General features: G+C 47.0%; 1 protein-coding gene across 1 annotated transcript in view; it reads left to right on the forward strand.

Annotated features, from left to right (window-relative positions):
• The window catches only part of AVL9 (AVL9 cell migration associated), a 70140-nt gene that overhangs the window by 36194 nt on the left and 13655 nt on the right, over positions 1-20291 (forward strand). The window contains exons 5-10 of the mRNA XM_027840215.1: positions 5289-5378; positions 6269-6335; positions 7380-7420; positions 8385-8423; positions 10042-10111; positions 10405-10940. Coding sequence (XP_027696016.1) covers positions 5289-5378; positions 6269-6335; positions 7380-7420; positions 8385-8423; positions 10042-10111; positions 10405-10940 — 843 coding nt within the window. The remainder of the gene's footprint in view (positions 1-5288; positions 5379-6268; positions 6336-7379; positions 7421-8384; positions 8424-10041; positions 10112-10404; positions 10941-20291) is intronic.

The following is a 20291-nucleotide window of genomic DNA, read 5'->3' on the forward strand; positions in this document are numbered from 1 at the left end:
AGAACAAGAGAACAGCCTGTGAAACCAGGACTATTACCAGGTCCTGCTGGGCTTTTAAGTCTAGTTCAGATTTAACAGTGTCATTCCAGCACTGCCCTGCCTACCTGTGTCCCCTTCTGAACTTCCTTCTACTCTCTTGTGAGGGTGTGGGTGTTTTGTTTTGTTCTGTTTTTTAATGATTCATTGACGTTCTCTTCTCTTCTCTGGCATCCCAACACAATCTCCCAGTCCCTCTTCAACTCTTCTCCAAACTCCCTTGTCCCAGATAGAGCCAAGCATAACAGATCCACCCATTGGCCCTCTCTGCATCCATCACCTTTCTGCCCACAGGTGGGAGGCATGCATCGCCATTGTGGTCCTCTGAACAGATTGTGATTGGTCATTGCATTCATTTGAGTCCCGAAGTATTTCCCAGGTGTTTTCCTTAACATTGCTATAGTCATTGTCTGTCCAGCCCAGGCTTTGCTCTTCTCACTTGCTATCAGGTTTCTCTAAATCTGCCCCTTTCGTCATTTCTCATTGAATGCTAGTATTGGATTATATTCATTTACTATAACTCCTTCAGCCATTGCCCACCTAATGGGCACCCACTTTGTTTCCAGGCCTTTGCTACAACAAAAAAGTGCTGCTACAAATATTTTTGTCCATATGGTTTCTTTCTCTTTTTATTTGATCTCTTTGGAGTATATGCATGTTATAATATATTAGTAGTGGTGTTACTGGATCAAAAGGTATGCACAGTCTAGTGATTTTGGGGTATAGTTGATTTCCCTTTGCTGTCTAGCAGTGGCTGAATCAATCTACAACTCCATCAATATCACATTCATGTTTCTGTCCTCTCACAACCCCTCCTAAGAGTGGTCATTGTCCTTTTCTGTCCTTTTACCAATCCGATGGATGTTTGGTGAAGCCTTAAAATTGTTTTAATTTGCATTTCTCAGTTACTGATTTGGAGTATTTCATATTACTTAAGCCTTCTCCATGCCAGTGAAACAGATAGACTTCCTGTTCCCCATACATGACATTCCATCTGAGGGCAAGTCAAAGCAACAAGCATTTATTAAGTGCCTACTGTATGCCAGGCAGTCAGCTAAGCTCTGGGGATACAAAGAGAGGCACAGTCGATGCTCTCAAGAGGCTCACAGTGTAATAGAAGAGACAACATGTGAACAACTATGTGCAGCAGGATGGAAATGGGATAAATGGGAAGATCCACCCTTCGGGAAGGTGAGAAGACTAAGAGATTAAGGAGGACTAGGAAATGCTTCTTACTGCAGGTGGGAATTCAGCCACGCCTCCCTGGAAGGCACAGAAGAGGAGGGAGAGGCCCAGGCATGGAGGAATGCCATTGCAAACACACGGGTCGAGGTGGCACACTCTCCGTGCAAAGCAGTGGTACTGGAGGAGAAGGAAGGGTGAGAAAATTGGGAATGTAGCAGGGAGCGAGCGGGTGAAGATCTCCAAAAGCCAAACCAGAATTTCTATTTGATCCCTAGATAAGAGGGAGCTATTGGAGTTTATCAAATGGAGAGGAGTTACTGGTGATGGAGCCAGACCTGCACCTTAGGGAGATGACTTTGACAGCTGAGTAGAGGATGGACCTGAGGCTGGCAGACCCATCAGGCATGAGGTGGGGAGGGGCCTGCACCCAGGGAGTGGCAGTGTCAGAGAAGAGAAGGGGGCATGATCCAGAGACGAAGATAGAATCCACAGGGCTTGAAAATTCAGGGACTGATGGCATGTGGCAGAGAATCTCTGTCCACCTTCCAAGCACAGGAGAGAGCCACCTTCTGTAGGCTTTTCTGGATCTCCACAAAAGTTGTCCTCCCATCAACACCACCCCCACCCCACCCCAATATTTTGTATATATTTTATAACCTTCTCTGCTGTTTTCTCTCAGGTGTGTGCAGGCTAAGCCCTGCTTAAGGGCAGCCCTTAGGCCAGTCCCTGCACCTAGGTCTGTGCTCAGTAAATACTACTAGTTCCCCTGCACTGTACTCCTTCCTCAGGTAAATGAGGAGGAACCAGTTGGTGTATTCAGAAACTTGGGAGATTCAGCATCAGAGCCATTTATTTATTTATTTATTCATTCATTCATTCATTCATTTATTTTTCGAACAAGCCCTGTCACAGTGGAATCCTTTATCCTGCATGGATAGAAAACTGACTGAGAGGCTAGAGGCAAAAGGTGTGGATCAGTGGGTATTTCTTTACCTAGGAAAGTACAGTGATTTCCCCAAGATCAGTAGTAGTTTTAGTCTTATGTGGCATCATTATAATTGCTCCGGATCAGGACGTGCCCAGGGTATTCCCCAAGCTTACCTGTTAAGCTGATCAGGTACTAAAAAGCCTTAGCCTGTAGAGAGAAACTTCAGAAAGTCCTCAGTGGGCATGAGCGTGGCCGAGAAACTTGAGGACGAGCAAACATGAAGTCACATAGTTAGGGGGTACTCTGCTGAGAGCTTGACGGACTCTGTCCTCAGGCAGGGATCTGGGACTTAATGTGGAACGTCCAGTGCCTAGCACTGTGGCCTGTGTATGAACCAGGAGCTAGGCGGTGGCCAGAAGCCAGCAGAATTTCAGGGAGAGGATAGACGTGACAGCATGAAGCACCGTAGCATGACCGTGCTGCGGGCAGCTCTGATCACGTCCCAATCACACCTCAAGAAAGGCGCAGTAGCACGCCAGGAAGAAGGCGCCTGTAGTGATGACTCCAGCGGCTGGAGAGAGGTTTGGGGACCTCAGTGGCTGTCTGATCAGACTCACCACCAAAAGAATCCACAGTATAACCCGCCTGACCAGGGGTCTCCAGCCTTTGGAAATCTCCAGTGAGAGGTTACCCATCACCAGCTGAGGCAGCCCATCCTTTGGTTCAGCTCTGAATAGAAGTTTTTCTTACCCTGGAGCTTAAATCTGCTTTTCTTTTCCACTGTTGCACTTGCCTCCTTGTTCTTCCTTTGGAGGCCAAACATCATAAGTCTTCTTATCTGTGACAGACCTTCAGATACTTAAAGACAGGTCTCCTGTCCGTCCGGGTCTTCTCTTCCTGAGGCTAAGCCTCCAAAGGCCCTTTGGTCAGTCCTCAGGTGACCCGTTGCCACCCTTTACCTTCCTCTGGGAGTTCTCTCAGTTATTAGTGTCTTTCCTAAAATACGGTGGGGCAAGGGAGGGGGCGGCCTGACCACATCAGAGGTCCACTGATTTCCTCCTTCCTGGAACTGAGTGTTTCCCAATGCAGCTCAAGGTTTTGCTAGCTTTGGGGGCAACCATGGCACCCTGTTTGTTCATATTGAGGCCAAAGTTCACCAGAACATCTAGATCTTTTTCAGACAGATGGGATCTCTAACTCTGCCTCCTCCATGCTATGAAATCTCCTCCCTTCCCCGCTTGCTGTCACTTCGCCTTGGAAACTCAAAATTGCATTCGCCATCTCCATGACTCCTCCACACCAGTCACCAGTTTGTTTTCTTTGTTAGATTTGAGCCAGATTCTGAGAAAACATTCCCCTGTTCTTTCAGGATGACTGAATTCTACTGTCAGGTTTATCAACCTTTCTGAATTCCTTCACTGACAAAAATATCAAGTCAAACTAGTTCAAGGACTAATTGTCATGGGACGACATTTGTTATGTCTTGTTACAAGAAGAGAACCACAAACGAAGTATGGAAAGGAACAGCTAGGCATGGTGGTCTGGGCAAAAAAAAAAAAGTTCTGAAAAAAGTTCTGAATGTTCATTATGGACCATGATTTACTATAAACCACCACTATAAAAATATTATTAAAGAAAAAACCAAACAAACAAAAACAAAATGAAATTGTGAAGGAAAATGACATATAAAAGCCAAGAAACAATCATTCCCTTTTTGTAATAAACACAGTATTGCATGCCCTTTTGATCTGTGCATATAAAAACCGGCCTCCCATGAAGTCTTTTTCTTTAAAAAAAAATTAAATAAACAACAACAAAACCCTTGTAACAAATATTCATAGTCAAGTGAAACAAGTTCCCACGTTGACCATGACTGAAAAAAAAGATGTCTCTATGTGCACCCTGAGTCCATTCCCTCTTTCTCTGCCAGGAGATAAGTTGCCTGTTGCTTCATGACTTCTCCAAAGTCATGGTTGGTCAGAGGTCTTAAGTCTTTCAAAGTTCTTCATTTGGGATGAATGGTTCTCCTGATTCTGCTCCCTTGAGTGAAGTACGCTTCCATTCACGCAGGTTTTCCAAGTTCCTCTGAAATGTCTTTTCCATGAAACCTTTCTCTTATCACTTCTTCATGGGGTTGGAGTTGAGCCTAGGTTCTTGATGACAGAGCAGAGAGCGAGTTGAGCTAGGTCCCACCAGGCTAAGGCTTCGGGGGCAGGCTCAGGGACAGAGGGAGACTGTCACCCGGGAGCCAGCACAGCAGCTCGCCGGCCCGCTTGTCCCCTGGGGCCTGAGATGCTTCGGCTGCGTCATCTTCCACACCTTAGCAGATAGCTGATGGTCTCCATCCCTAAGGAAATACCCAGCCAGATGACATCACAGATTCTCTCAGTGCCACAGTGAAGGCCTGAGGAGGGTCCAGAGAAGAGGAACAGCCACCAAAGCTGCAGATTCTCCGTGGAGGAGGGAGGACAGCATGCGCTAACTCTCCCATGTGACACTCCATCCTCTGACTTTTCCCTGACTGGCTATCCCCAGTGCCTGGAATTCTCTCCCTCCTCATCTCTGCCTTCTGGCTTCCTTCAGTCCCCCTTCATTCTAGTGCCTCTCCTCTGGTGATTACCTCCAGTGTGCCACAGTTGCCTACATGCTGTCTCCCCCGAGCTCCTGTGAATTCTTGGAGGGAAGACAGCCTTTTGCCTTTCTTTGTACTCAGCACCTGGTGCACAGTAGATGCTTAAGAAATGCTAGTTGACTGTCTTCAAATACATGAGCATTTGTGATGTGGAAGACATAGTCTCTAGGGCCTTAGTTTTCATGAACTGAGTGGGAAAGCACATTAAGTGATACTAGGACAAAGGCTGGCTCTACCTAACAGGAGAGTTCAGCACTGTGGCGGCTCAGCTCAGCAAGGCACCTTGTACCTGGAGGGCTCGTTGGCTGTATTTTGAACATCACCCTTGGCCAGTTGAGGCTTTGCAGGCAGAAGAGCCCGGGACACTGGATGACCTCGTGAGGTCCCTTTCAACTTGTGACTCTATGGAAAAACGTGTAGTTCATTTGAAATCCCGTTTTCCTTCCTCTACATTCTTCCTTCACTTTTGATAATACCTCCCTAACAATGTTTTGTGTCTCTTGCAAGCCTCTCTATGGTTTACTCCAAGCAAAACTTCAGCTCATTACACACGCCTATTTTGAAGAGAAGGACTTTTCCCAAATTTCAATCCTGAAGGTAATTTTGTAATGTGCCTCTGTGTGCCTCTGTAAGTGTGTTCTGCTAAAAAAAAAAACAAAAAACAAAACATTAAATTAAGTGGGGATGTGTTTGTGAAAGAAGTCATTTGTTAGCCAACACCCTGGACAGAAAAGTGGCATGATGCATTTCTGATGAGTGAGGCCGGACCCCTTCTGCAGTGTGCAGCTCCCTTGTGTGTGTGGAAGCAAGCCCCATTAGCTTCCAATTAGGAATAATTCAGTAAACTAAAAGAGAATTCAGTTTGAAGAAACACCTGATTACAGCGGATCCCTGAAATGGTCATTTCTCTCTGCTGTGCTTTGCTTATGAGAATCTGTCCTTTTGTAAGTGAAGATATTGGGCACTTTCTCTGGTCTCTAGCTCCCATCCCCCATAGTCCAAAGCAAAGCATCATGCAGCTACTTCCTGGAAAATGAGCCATCAGTTTTCTTGAGCATTGCCTGCCTGTGGCACTGAACTCCAGCTCTGTCATTGACTTTTACTGCATAGCGGTGATTGTGCCAGCAGGCACCCAGTCTCAGTCTGCAGAGGAGCAGGGAGCAGAATATGAATTAGGAGCTAACGCTGGCCCAGAAGGGGGGCTGGGTTCTCTCTGTCTTGCTCTGTGGCTCTGAGCTCTCTCTTGGTTCTGGGTTAAGAAATAAAAACAAAACCTGTGAAGGGACAAAACCTTAGTGAAGGGATGTGGAGGAAGGGAGATTGCAAAGCAGGGAGCCCGTATTGTCTCCAAGGGGGGTGCCTAGTACGTTCAACTCCTCCAGTATTCAATAGCCATTTTCTCCTTATCTCTACTGGATTCTACAGTATTTCCAGTTCACAATGTTGAAATGTCATAATTACTCTCTCTTAAAATCTGCATTTCCTAGGAGCTCTATGAGCATATGAATAGTTCCTTGGGAAGAGCTACCATAGAAGGGTCCCAAGTATACCTTGGTAAGTCGCACTTTGCTAGCCAGAAGAGACCCTCAAGGTCCTTGCTGGACAGACTGATTGGTCGGTTCAGTCTCCTCCTCAGGCTCTGCTCTGCTGGTCCTGAGGTTTGCGCTTTCTCTGTGGCTTGAGCTTTCATCACGTGTGTCCAGCTTTGGGCGTCTCTAGCCTTTATCTGCAGAAGGGAACTCTGCTGAGATGCTTGAACTGTCTGCAGTGTGGATGTCATCTGTGCATTATATCATCCATTGCAAACTTTTGTTATCTGTCAGACTTCCTCGTTCCCATGTAGGCCTCCCCTGCCCCCTTCATTCAATTCAGGTTCATTGTTACATATGTTGTGTACATGTGTTATCTATGCAGGCCTAGTGTAAATATAATTGTATAGAGTGGAGGTGTAGACAGTATCTATCTAGTTAGTTACATATGTCTGTATTACCCTCTCCAGCCGATTAGAAGATCTTCAAGGTCACTGTCTTCATACAGTCCTGGACCCAGTGGCTGTTCAATAAATCCTTATTATCAGTAAATATTTATTGAGTTCTTCTTTGATATTGATAAAAAGCAGTCTCAGTGGGGAATTCTACTCTCAGCACAATGCACTCACTGAAAACATCCCTCATGCAAATCGTAAGCAAGTTCACAATGATACATCTTTGATGAAAACAAATTTTCTCCAAACTCTGCCTTTAAATGATCATGAAAAGTTATCACTAGAAAATGTTAAAAGACCAGAGTGGTTCAGAAAGGTCAGCAGTGGCGATGGGTAAGCCAGGAAGACAGATCAGAATTGCTCGCTTGGCTATACAGTAGTAGTGGTGGTTCTTTGTCCCATAAATGAGATCATTTGCCAAATTGGAAAAATGGTTCTAAAGGCCCTGTCCCACCGATCCCAGAATAATATCTCTCAATATTTGTCTCCCATGCAGCCTTGCTTCAAAGCCATCTTTATTTAATCTTGGGATGTTCATGCCTCTTTGCTCCCTTTCCCCTCTGCATGGCAGTTGGGGAAGGGGACATTCACAGGTTGGCTTCTTTTCACTGCAGGTCTTTCCCCACGAGATCTGGTCCTTCAATTTCGACACAAGGTATGATTCTTTATTGGGCTTGAAAAGTACCAAAGTCAGAGGCACTTTCCTTACATTTGTTCATTGGACAGAATGTAGTGTTGCCTTTAAAAATGTTGCTTTCTTTAGATATGGATCTAAAATTCCAGCACTTCCTCCCCGCCCCCAAGATAAAAGGGAAGTCTTTGTCATATTTCTAGTTTAGCCTGAGTCATTTCTTTCATGATTTTTTTATGTCCCTATCACAGATAGCAACCATTTTTTTCAAAGTTTTGTTAATCACAGACTTTCTGTTAAGTAAGATTTTACAAGGCAAATTTCATTCTTAGTTTTATTTAGAAGTGCAAAAAAAAAAAAGGTAAAATAGGATGACAGGACATGCTTTAAGGAGAGTACAAAGAGCATCACTACTGTTTGTTTCTCTCTGGGGTTATGTCCAAATGTCTGGATCTCAGTCACAACGTAGGGTGCCATTTTTTTTTTTTTGGCCTTAGCTAAGGATCTGTGGAATTTGAGGCGCCCCACTAAGAAGAGAGCCTGAAGACTTTAGTTGGTGGGAACATTTTAAACGTCCATCATGTTTTTGGTGTGCTGTCATTGGTATAGGCAGAAGGTATTTTCCAACCAACCTCTCTCCATTTTGAGTATGTGAATGTTGACCAGCCTGTTCACGGGGCCTTCTGTAGCAGCTGCTGCTTTCTCCTTGTGGCTGGGATGCATCACTTTAATAAAAGGCAGGAGCGCTGAATAATCAATCCCATTTTTAGAGGCACAAATAACCTTTGTAGCATTAGGTTAGCTTCTAGGTTAGATTTAATCTTTTTTTTCAGCATAATTTCCTTAGGACTTTATTTGCTTAGCAACAGAAGTTGTATAAAAATGGGATGTTTCATAGCAATTGAAAAATAACCCCTAGGAGTGGGAATATTGAGGTTGGGTTCATTTGTAATCATCTTACGGTTTCTTTTTTTCTTTCTCTGGGCAGGTCTTAATCCTATTTAAGCTGATTCTTCTGGAGAAAAAGGTGGGATTTGAAGGGCAGGGCCTGGGAGAGTATTTAAAGTTTATTCTTTTCCTATTAAATAGCTTAGCTGGAATGAACCTAACACCTGGCCGTGGAAGGGGCTTGTAGAAGTGGGGGGGGGGGGGCTTTGTTTGTAGATTTAGTGCAGAAAATGAGGGCTTTTTGATCTTTGAGGGGAGCAGACTCTTGCAGGGCAGCAGCCAGTTCCATGCAGTTGTATTTTATGCCACAACACAGGAGGTTTTTTAATTAAATGCCCATTGATGCTGATGTCAGTATGCCCCATCTGTTATCGTAGGCTTACTTTCCTCCATCAGATTTGCTTACCAAGTGCCACCTCACCATTAGCAAAGGCTGGAGAGAGAGGCTCATTTTTTCCTTGAAGGAGCCGTGTTACTTCTCCACTGCCATCTTTGTCTTCAGGTCTTTCTTTTTCTTTGAGATTGGGTCTTCCTACTTCAGCCAGGCTGAAAGTGCAAGACCACTGGAGGACCCAATCCTACTGCACAGGAGCATTGAACGTGTCTGTTTCCAACCTGGGCTAACTCATCCCTCCTTAGATACTTTGGTGACTCCTACTCCCAAGAGTTTACCATATTGGCGCTGGACTTCACGGGGGCCTCTGATTGTCTTTCCTTGACTGCAGCTCAGAATTCCTGAGCTCAAGCCATCTGCCAGCCTCAGCTTCCCCGGCATCAAGGATCCCACACAGGCCTCTGCCACCATGTCCTGCCTTTAGGTCTTTCTTACAGAATTAGGACTACTTTGGTGTGTGTTCCAAATACCACAAGTGTTTGTTTTAGCTGATATAAACAGATCCATACCATCTCAGCAAAGGAGTGGCCTTTGACTGTAGAGCTAAGCAAAGAGTTACTTGCGTGGTGGAAATGCCGAAAGATCTAACAGAGCCTTCAATATTGAAAAGTAATAAGAAAATCATTTAAGATGGAAGAACATTGATATAAGACCAGTGTGATGGAGGCAGAGTAGGGACTCTGTGTGTGTGTGTGTGTGTGTGTGGTAACTCAAGTCAATAGTGACTCTTTGCATCTTTCTGTCCATATGATACCCATTTACTCTTCTGAACAGAAGAGAACAGAAGTCTTTGGAGGCTGGCCTTGTGACACAGCAAACTGGCAGCAGCCCTAACAAGTGTGGCAACTCACATATGATGTGGTTCTGTAGACAAAAGATCACTTACCTTGGTGTCTTTGGGTCCCTTTGTAAACAAGAGTGTCTGCTGAGCGTGATGGGCTTTGGCCACACTGCTCTGAGGGTGGGCACCCAGGCTTGCAGCCTGGTCTCAGCTGGGCCTCTCTGCCCACCAGACTGGGGCAAGAACGTGCAAGTTTCCCCAAGTTTTCTCTCTGTAGTAGACTGAGCTGGAAAACATCCTCCCTTCAGGGAGTAAAAGTTGCAAAGCCAACCTGTCCTCTGGGCTGGCTCTCCAAGTGATGCTATTTAATTAGAGGGGAAACTAGGGCAGCTGAGCAGATTTGCTGCTTTGTTTTGGTTTCTCTTTCTTCCGTAGCTGATTTCTCATTAGCCAGCTTTGTTTTAAGTTTGTTTTCTAATTGAATCTGTGTTTCTAATTTAAGCAATTGTGAATCCATTTCAGGTTCTGTTTTATATTTCTCCAGTGAATAGATTGGTAGGTGCACTAATGACTGTGTTATCCCTTTTTCCAGGTAAGAGAGTAGTTTTGTCTATTTTTTTTAACTTCTAAAACTGAGGCTTTCATGTAATATTAGTATAAAAAACTCATTGGAACAAAACTTGTTTACATTTTTTAATGTCATTTTAATATGACGTTTCCCTTTTGAGATTGTTTCTATTTTCAAACAGAATTTTTTCTAGTTTGTGTTTTTAAAAGGTTGAAATGTTCACAGTTATAGTTTATTGGGCCTTAAACAATGCCATTTCCTCGTGTTTTCCGCAGTTTTTTTTGAGCCACACTTGTTTTGTCTCTTGTACACTGCAGGCATGATAGAACATGGCCTCCGGGACTGCTCCCAGTACAGGCCCCGAAAGAGCCTATCTGAGGATGCTGGGCTCCAGCACGCTACCCCTCCTGCAGATGACTATGTTTCTGGGTCTGCTTCTGACATTTCAAATACAAATTCAGGAATGTGCACAAAAAAAGTATCTGGGAACCATGGAGGGGATGCCCCAAAGGCAGATGGGAGCCTGGCCCAAATAGCAAAAGATGCCAGCAGCACACAAGCGTCCAGTAGCTTTGGCCAGCCTGTGAGACTTCCTGTGCATGTGACCCCCGAGACATCCGAAAATGAATGGGAGACCCTGGACCCTGGCATCTTAGAGGGCACCAGCGTGAAAGAAAAGGAACAGGTGGAGCATAAACAGATACACTTCCTTCCAAGGGACCGTGTACCCTCCGAAAGCCCTCCAATTACCGTGCAGCCTCAAGCTAACCTGGGGCAGGTGGTATTCGTGCCAGGACTCATCTCTGGTTTGGAAGAGGACCAATATGGCATGCCGTTGGCCATCTTCACCAAGGTAAGGTTCTTAATACTCAGTCTAGTACCTTGAGAAATACCACAGATGAGCCTTTTATGGTGTGAGAGCATCTTCAGATAGGCGAGTGTGGCCTCAGCTCTTTTCGTTTCAGGCCATCTTTGTGTCCGGGGAATCTGTGGACAATCCCAGACGGTTACATGGAAGGCAGTGATAGTTGGGCCGGGCCCCATAGCCAAAGCTCACGGCGCTCTTAGGACTCCAGAGATTAGGAATTCAGATGTGGGGGTAACGGGCGGCGGCCAGGCCCGGGCTGCCCTGCGCTAGGTTCTCCTGGATGGATGGCAGTGAAGGGACTCGGTGGGTAGAGCCTGAGATGCGGAGTCAGGAAGGCCTGAGCTCAGCTCCTGCTCCAGACACTTCCTAGCTGTGTGACTTAATCCTCCCAGACTCAGTTTCATCATCTGTAAAACAGGGATATGAACAGCACCTGCTGCCCAGGGTTGTTGGGAGAATCGCATAAGATTGTAAAGTGCTTAGCAAACCTTAGAGAGCCTCAGGAGCGCCAGCTATCTGATTGCCTTTACCTCCGCAGAGCCTCAGGGGCCTCTTGAGAGAAATGGCGGAAGGAACATGCCATTGAGGTCTGTGAGAATTAGCATTTTGTAATTAGCCAGTGAGCACCCTCAACCTTCTAAGTTTTGTAAGGAGAGCAGGGGTCAGGCTGCCCTGTTGAGGCACTGCCCACACCAAGAAGCTGTGTGTGTAGTGGCTTACCAAGGTCAGGCTGCCCATTACGGAGCTAGTCTGTAGGCCCAGAGCCTTGGAACAGACTCAGAGAAAGCGGGCTTCTCTGGGGGCTTGTGGAGGGCAAGGTCTGATTTTGCCCCTAATAAGCACTTGTTCAGTGTTTGGTGACTTGAAACTGTTCAGTGCTCAAGCCTTCTGAGGATCGGAATGACTGGGAGAGTTCCCCTTGTATCCGTCTTTCTTGGCTTATTACGACCCTTATCTGTATACTCGCTGCCTGTTTACTCTGCAAAAAGTGAATCTGGATTTGGGCATGAAGTGGGGCCATTGACCTTGGCATCTTGGGGGTTTCTTCATTGCCCACTCCCTGGATTCTCATCTTTCTGGTTCATTCCAACTCAGCCAGTAAGTAAGTACCTCCCCAGGGTCGGTAGCTGCCAAATGAGCAGCCCCTGGACATGCCCTTTGGGGCAGTCCTTCCAGTGGGAACGGTGACTGTGGAAAGAGGTTAACACTCTTCAAAACTGTCTTTGTTGAGTATTTCCCAATCCTCAGGCTGGAGCTCTCTGCTGAATAATGGTCTGGGAGAAGAGTTGGTGGTCAAGAGGAGAGGCTGTAGGGGCCCCGGGAGAGATGAGGTGCTGGGAAGAACAGGAGCAGAAGCTGCCCTCCTGCTGAGGCGTCAGAGCAGGCCACTCTCCCCGCCTCCCTGGTCCCAGGTGTCATAGCCCCTGGGGGCCTAGGGAAGACCCCCCCGGGGGGCGGGGGGCGGTGGGCTTTGGGTGACGCTTTCCTAGAGAACCGGCTCGGAGAAGCCCTTCGAAAGACTGCCCCAGAACGTGTGGCTGTGCCGGTGTCCTCGCTCCCTTTGGTTCTGGGTAGACTTTAGCAGCTGACATCATTTTCCAGTCTGGTTGTTCTGTTTCAGTCGTTGCTCCTTAACTCTCTAGCCATTTCCTTAGGAATATTAGAATCAATATTGTTTACATTTTGGCTGTTTTAATTCCCTCTATAGAAATATCATAGGGTCCGCTGGCTTTTCATTTTCAGTTAACAAGCATTTATTGAGCACCTACTGTGTACCAGGCATTGGGGGTTGGGGGTGCCGAGAAGTCTACTTACTGTTTAAAACATAAAAAATAAAAATCGTAGTGAAGGCTGATCAAAAATGCCAACACTGACCATTAAAGTGTGCATTCAGAACAGAGCATACGAATGGAAATTAGGCTCCACTTTGGTTTTGTACTTGACGAAATAAAAGACAAATGGATTCTTGGCCCCAAAAAATGAGACAGAGCTGGGGAGGAGGACTGCCTGCGGCAGGAATGTGGACAAGACAGAGCCCCGGGGCTTTTCAAGGTATGCCCAGAAAGCATTGCTGCCTGGGAAGGATTTAGCACCAACGGGCCAGGCCCGGTGGCCCTGCTCTGAGGGAGGCTGAGTTTGGCAGGTCACCTGAGCCGCCCTGGACGCAGTGCCATAAGGTTCCACACGGAGCACTGCCCCGTGCCGGGATCCCCATTGGACCGGGGGCTTCCCGACCGTGCTCTGGAATATTGGATTTAGCTAGAACTTCTCATTAACAAACTAACCCTTGGTAATCGGTCAGCAAGTATTTATGAAACCCTTGCTGTGTGATGAGCCATGGTCAGTCCCTGACCTGGGCCTGAGTGGTTAGAAGAGTCTAACCACTCTTTGGGAGAACATCAGCTTTGACAGGGAAGGCCCCTGGTGGGAGATGAGGAGGAAGGCTAGAGAAGGAGACTGAGTCAGGCGCTGAGCTCCATGAGAAAGGAGGGAGAAAGCCTGGTGGTCAGTGGAGGATGGCCGGCCTCCAGGATCTAGGTGGGCAGAGGGATCCTCAGTGGCTGAGGAGTAGTCAAGAACAGTCTCAGAGGGGTGCTGAGGGGCATGGTGTTCTCTCCCTCCCTTCCTGGGAGCCAGGAATCCCTCCTGAGAGAAGGAGAGCTAAGCCTGCCCAGGCTTGTTTTCAGGGGAAGCTGGTGTGGGTGAGAGCCAGAGGAAGGGCATTAGCTTCTTAATTCAAGGCCAGAGCCCCAGGGGCACAGGTGGAAGAGGTTGGGGAATCTGGTGTGACCTGGGGGGTGGGGCAGGGGCAGTAAGATTGTGGTCAGTCTGTGGGAAGGGGAGAGCAGGAGGCAGCAAGTGGGGAGAAGGGCTTGCTCTGGCAGGCAGACATTCTGGGACCAGGAGCTTGGAGACACTCTGGGCAGTGAGTCTAGGCAGAAGATCAGGGGATGGCGGGCAGAGTTTTCTGTCTGGTCCCACCGTAGGGCTTTGTGGGTGAGGCCTGCGACCTTGGTGGACCCCCCACGGCACCTTGTTCTGAGTTCTTTAACTCTATGGGCAGGATGAGGAGCTAATCTGCCTGTTGTTCTGCCTGCCCACCCTCCCCTACCCCCGTAGGACTTGACTTTTATACATTTTATGATAGGGAACAAAAGATCCGTTTTTCTTCAGATAACTGAAATGAAGAAAGAATAAAAAACTCTAAGCAAAGATTACGTATATGTATGTATGTATGTGTATATATACACACACATATGTATTACAGTATATATATAGTATTTGCTATATATAGTATAATATATAGTGTATATTATAGATGTTCTAGCAGTGTTATGTAAAATCACACATGTAATTCGGCCACATGTATTAAGTTAAGGTAAAGCCACAAACCTTTATTGAGCATTTACTATGCGTCTGGCACTGTGGCCTTAGGGCAAGTTAAACGTCTATGTGCCAGAAGCTATACTGGGCACTGGTGATACAGAAATGAAAACCAGCTGTCCCTGCTTGCAGAGAACCTCCTCAAAGAAGGGGGATGGCATATACTAAAATAAGTGCATCAGAGAGTATCAGAAGCAAAGAAGGCACCGTGTGCAAAGTGCTCTAAGAAAATTTGAAAGTCAGGGGACCAAGGAGGGCTTTTTACCCAGGAGGCAGCATCCGAACTAGCTTTTGAAAGATTTTGTTTCAGCCAGTGAAAAGGAAGTATGTCCAAAACATGGAGACGGATGAAGGAAGGAATCACAAAGCATTCATTAAACACTTACTGTATTCCAGGCACTCCAGGAAGTTTGGGGGATACAGATACATTGCAAGACAGTCCCTCTGCCCTCAAGTAGCTTACATATTACTGGAGGAAACCACATGTAAGTGGTAGCTGGAGAGCAGCGGGTATGGGGAGTCATGGGGATGATGAGTTGGTCCAAAGGACGGTCAGCTCACAGGCCCTTTCCAAGAGCAATGACAGAATGGTAATGCCAGATTGATTACTGAGCCCTGAGCAAGAGACAGAAGGGTGGGGCATGCAGGCAGCAAGGTTGCCTGGGGTGGGTGACCAGATGAGATGGGAAGCGTGGTCAGAGGCCCACTTAAGTTGGTGCCCACCCACTCATTGCTGAGGCAGCTCAGAAAACAGGTTGGATTGTGTTGTGTTCCTACGAAGTCATTGTTTTAAACACTAAAATGAGGGCTTTTTCTAAATTAGCTGCAGAGCTTTTGATTCTGTCACAGAGAAGTAACTAGAAGCCCAGATCTGACCGATGTCCATGTTGTGTACTTGACTTAACATTGTGTCTTTCAGGATAGATAGTATGCCTACCATGTCCATCTGTGTCTTTCTCATTTTGGCATGCCGTTCAGAAAGCTGTGAGCTGATAGGGCAAAACCCAAGGTCTCTATGCCCCAGGTCCTCCTGTGGAAGGACTGCTGTAGTTTGCCTCTAGCTGGTTCTACAGTCCAGAGCATTGTTTGGGTAGCTTTTGGAGAAAGGGCAAGATTAATGATATGCCTGGTCCTCTCATGGGGCTTTAATGACTCAAATTCCCGAGAGGAATTTGTAAACCTTGATGGTTTACACTAAGGTACACATGAGGATTTCTTTTCTTCAGAGCTTAGATTATCTCATCAGCTCCCTGACTGCTTTCTGGCTTTCGAGTTAATAAGATCAAATGGAAGGCTCTGAACCCTAAAGCTCCACGTAAATGCTGCCTCTTATTAATCCTGTGAATAAAGTCTGTGAAGCCCTCAGCCAGGAGAGAACTTCCAAGGCCAAGGTGGCCGTGTGTCCCATCTGCTCAGGTGCTCAGGGACAGCCTTCGGTTGGGCCCCCTCCTGTCCAACCCACCCCAAACGAGACAAATCATGGGCTCCATTTTTCCCCCCTGCAGTTCCCATAAGGGAAAGATGTAGAACCGCTTGTGTTTTAAGCCAGAATCCTTATTATGCTCATTCATCATGTCTTCCTTAGCCTCGAAGACCATCGTAGGTTTAGGAGGGCCTATAAAAAGCTGTTGGAGCCAGGACAGGGGCCCACAACTAGGAGGCACAAGCCCAAGCCTTCTCTGGCTTTGTTTTACTCTTCCTTAGAGGGAAGAAAGACCTCGAGCACTTCCTAGTCACCCAGAAGTCATTGGTGAGCTTGTTTGGCATTGAGTGAATCACTGCAGCCCTTCTGTTTTGTAACCCCGTATCTGAATGGCTCATCGTGTGGGCAGGGATCCTCAGGGCAGAGTCCAGGACCAGCAGGAGATGGCAGATACAGGGGACGCACACCTACCAGAAGCCTGAGCAGGCCAGAAGGTTAGGAATCGGGGAGGCAACCACAAGCTGATTTGGGGCAGGCCTGTGGTCCAGAGCCAGGCATCAGCAGTCAGCCCGACTGCAAGGCAAGCACCAGATTCAGCTCAGAGTTGGTCAGGGCATGATTTGGCCTGAGCCTGAAGGTGTGAGGGGAGGGGAAGAATGGGCCAGCGAGTCCAGCTCTTCCCACACGGTTGTCCTGAAGATGGATGGGGGGAGATCAGTCACTCACTCAGGCACTATAATTTGCACTGTAAATCATAGAACATTTTGATGATGGGTTTTAAAACTGTCAGTTATAAATTGCTATGATGCTCAACCCAGTTAGTTCTGACAGCTAATACTTTCAGATCCATGTTTCTCTCTTGTCATGGGTGCCAAGTGGTAGTTCAGAACTGCCTTTGGGAAGGGAGAGGTATTGGGAGGTTATTGAGGTAAAGGAGAGGTATTGAGATGTCCAGAAAGAGTTCCACCTTTGAGTTCCGCCTCAGGCAGCACTTTGTACGTCACCAATCACTTCCCTGAATCTCACTTTCTTCATTTGCAAAATGCGTGTAGTAATACTATAGTACCCTTCTTTGGGCTCTTAGGAGAATCAAAGGAGATTCTGTGAAGGTTGGTAACCCCAACCGTGTGCCATGGAAGTGTTAGTCATCCCTGCCTCAGCGCCATCGATGCCATTGCTTCAGCTCCATTACATGTCTGCAGGCGAGTCAGGTCTCTAGCCCAGCCCCACGTCACCAGCTGCCTGTCGGACGTTTCAGACTGGCTGTGCCGTAACTCGTTGGTGGCATCCTTCCGTCCATCTGTCACCCTGGTGCCTCCCTTAGTGTCTCACTTGCCCGTACTCCACATCCCCGATCAGTTGCCAGACCTTGCCATTTCTCCCTTAACACCTCTCTCCCCTCACAGACCACAGCCCTCATTCAGAGCCTCCCCACATCTTGCCTGGACTGTTGCAACAGCCGCCTAATTAATCTCCCTGCCTCAAGTCTTTCTCCTCTCCAACCCACCCTTCACACGGCTGCCAAAGTGACTTTCCTAACGTGCACATCTGACCACATCACTCACACTCAATAAACTTCAATGGCTCCCTGTGATGTTTAGGAGCAAATGTAAATGCCCTTGTTTGGCATTTAAAACAGCCGTTCCCAAGCAGGCCCTTCCTACCTTCCCATGTTACATCACTCCACGCCGTGTACCCTGGAGTCCAATCCCACCGGAACCCTCGCTGCTCTCCTGCATCCCGTCTCCATGCCTTTGCCCCAGCTCGTCATGCCTGGAACCGACTTCCTCCTTCCCTTCACCTTTAGAATTCTCCTTTTCCATCAGAATTGGGCTCAAGCTCAGTTGCATGTTGTCTCCTCTGTTAGATATTAAGCTCCTTAAAGGTGGGGACTGTTCATTTGTGTCTTTGTTGGGTGGACTGAGTGTAGCCCTCAATTCTCATCCTTAGCAGAGTTCACACTGTGTATGTCCCCCAGGACAGGAAGAAAGGAAGAAAGCAAAGTGTGGCCATAAGGACCTCATGGCTGCTGGGACTCAACGCACCTTGTTTTATAGCAATGGCTCACACATAAGTTGGCTGCAATTTCATGTATTTTTAAGATCAGCCAAATTTATCTGCATTTCATTTGGTTGCAAAACTAAAAACTATTTCCAGACATATATTTTTAAGAGACTGCACTCATTTGTTTTTAAGCTGTTTTTAAGAGCACTGCCTTAACAAATAGCTTCTTCTCTTTCTAACAAAATCAATTCAGAAAAAGAATCTGTGGGTGACTCAAAATAATCCAAACAGTCTTTTAATTACTAGCGACTGAACACAGCTCCCTTCTAAGACTTGGCGCTTCCAAGGAAGGCCCCAGCGACGTAGGCAGGTGTGTGTCTGCCAGAAAAGCCCGGATGCCTTGGGTTGGCGGCCTAAGCTAAGGGGTTGGTTGGGTGAAGCAAGACAGTGTTGAGAGTGAGAAGGAAATGAGTTGTGAGACCTTTGTTAACTTTAGTAAGTGTGTTAGTTATCACTCCTAAAATGTGTAGCTTCTTCAACTTGGTTGCGTCATCCCAGAGAGCGAGTACCTGTGTTAGTTTACCTTTGCCATTGGCTTCTTGGGTACTAACCTTTCCAGCTGAGGGCTATCAGCATTTCTACTTTTTCATTTTTAATTAATAGCCAGAGGAGCTTTCGATTTCCTGTGGCTGTCTAATGGTGGTACTAGATCTCTTTAACCAGAACGTGATTGCCAGCATGTGGCTTAGCAGTGGGCCAAGTATTTAAGAATCTCTGGGTGTTATTCAGTAGCTCACGTTATGTTCATTAGAGGGGAACAATAAATGACTAATCAGGTTAGCTTCTTCCTCACGGAAGATGCAAGAGAAGAGAATGAAAGGGGAGCTGAAAGTCAGAGTGGGCTGAGGGGAGAGTTTTCTTGTTACTGCTATCAGTCAGAAGCCTAGTCCATGGAAAAGGAGAAGATTAGAGACTCATTAATTAGAAACAGATGTGGAAGGTTTCACTTAAAGCTTAAAAGATGTGACTGTTTAAAATAATGAGATGTTTACAAGCAGGCTCTAAAATGCTATTTCATTGTGTCCCATTATCCTCAAAGATGTCACCTTCCTGCTCAGTAAACTCCAGTAACTCCCTGTTACCTTCAGGATCAAATACAAAATCCTGTTTTATGTCCTAGGCCCTTCATGGCCTCCCCTCCCCTGCCAGTTTTCTTACACCTCTGCCCCCACCGCCCACTCCCCAGCCTCTTTGATCCAGTAGCTCTGGAAGAACAAGGCACTGGTCTCTGGCTATTCTCACCGACTGCCCCCATGCCTGGAATGCTCTCGGAACTCATTTTTACCTCCTGGCTTCCCTGGCGTCTTTCAAGTCCCAGCTCAAATCTCACCTTCTACTGGAAGCCTTTGCCAGGCCTCCTTATTTCCAGTGCCTTCCCTCTGCTGGTTATTTCCTGTTTATTATACATGTGTGTATGGGGTGGGTGTGTGTGTGTGTGTATGTGTGTGTGTGTGTGTGTGTGTGTTGGCCAACATCTTGTATGTTGTGTGTATGTGTTTGCCTATTGTCTCCTCCATCAGACTGTGAGCTCCCCAAGGGCAGGGACTGTCCTTTGCCTCTTTTTGTACCCCTAACACTTAGCACAGTGCCTGGCATATAGTAGGTGCTTAATAAATACTTAGTGACTGATTAACAAAAGAGGAAGCCTGGATTCAAGTCCTCCTTCATCCTCACTTGGCTTTCACTATTTCTGGACTTGATGACCTCAGAACTTCCTTAGCTTTAGCCTAGGAACTTAGCGGATTCCACCGCCTCTGACACGCGGGAGTGGTATGACCCTGTGCCAGTCACTTATCCTCCGAATGCCTCAGACAGTTTTAAGACGTACGTAGATGGAGGGAGTGCTCATACGGGCTGTTCACCCTCTGTCTCCAAAGCTTAACATCTGGGAAGGCCTGTAACCAAGATGGGTGGAGTTGAGTTTGGCAAACCAGTGGTTCCCAACCTTTCTCCAACTGTAAGAAATTACAGCCTCCCCTCCCCTCAAAAGGCTGCTGTGAATTCAGGGATGCTTTCAAATGAATTCGTAGTTTACTCATCATAACAGCATCCATCTGTTGGAAACAGGCCTCTCTGGGTGTGAGTCAGAGTACTGATTCTGGCTGGAGCCTGTTAATGAGGGGCCGCTGCTGCCTGGCAGCCTCCAGAGAAGGAAAGGCCAGTCAGGACAATGCGTGTTCCTCCTTAGACCAGACCCCACACCCAGCTCATTAATGAGGTCAGTGCTGTGAGCCACCCTGCTTCGCAGCTTTATTCAATTCAACAAGAATCTAGTAAGTACCTACTGTGTACCAAGTACCATTCGAGGTGCCAGGAACAAGGGGTGGGACTGACCCTGGGATGCCAGTGTCCTGGGGAGCTCGGTCCATAGAGGTAGGTCAGCGCCTGCTCCATGACCCAGAGTCTTAGAGACTCTCAGGGAGTGCTCAGAGGTTAAGTGACTTGCCCTGGGTCACACAGCCAGG

Source organism: Vombatus ursinus, unplaced genomic scaffold (genome assembly GCF_900497805.2).
Source record: "Vombatus ursinus unplaced genomic scaffold, bare-nosed wombat genome assembly UNPS02014840.1, whole genome shotgun sequence".
Lineage (NCBI taxonomy): Eukaryota > Metazoa > Chordata > Mammalia > Diprotodontia > Vombatidae > Vombatus > Vombatus ursinus.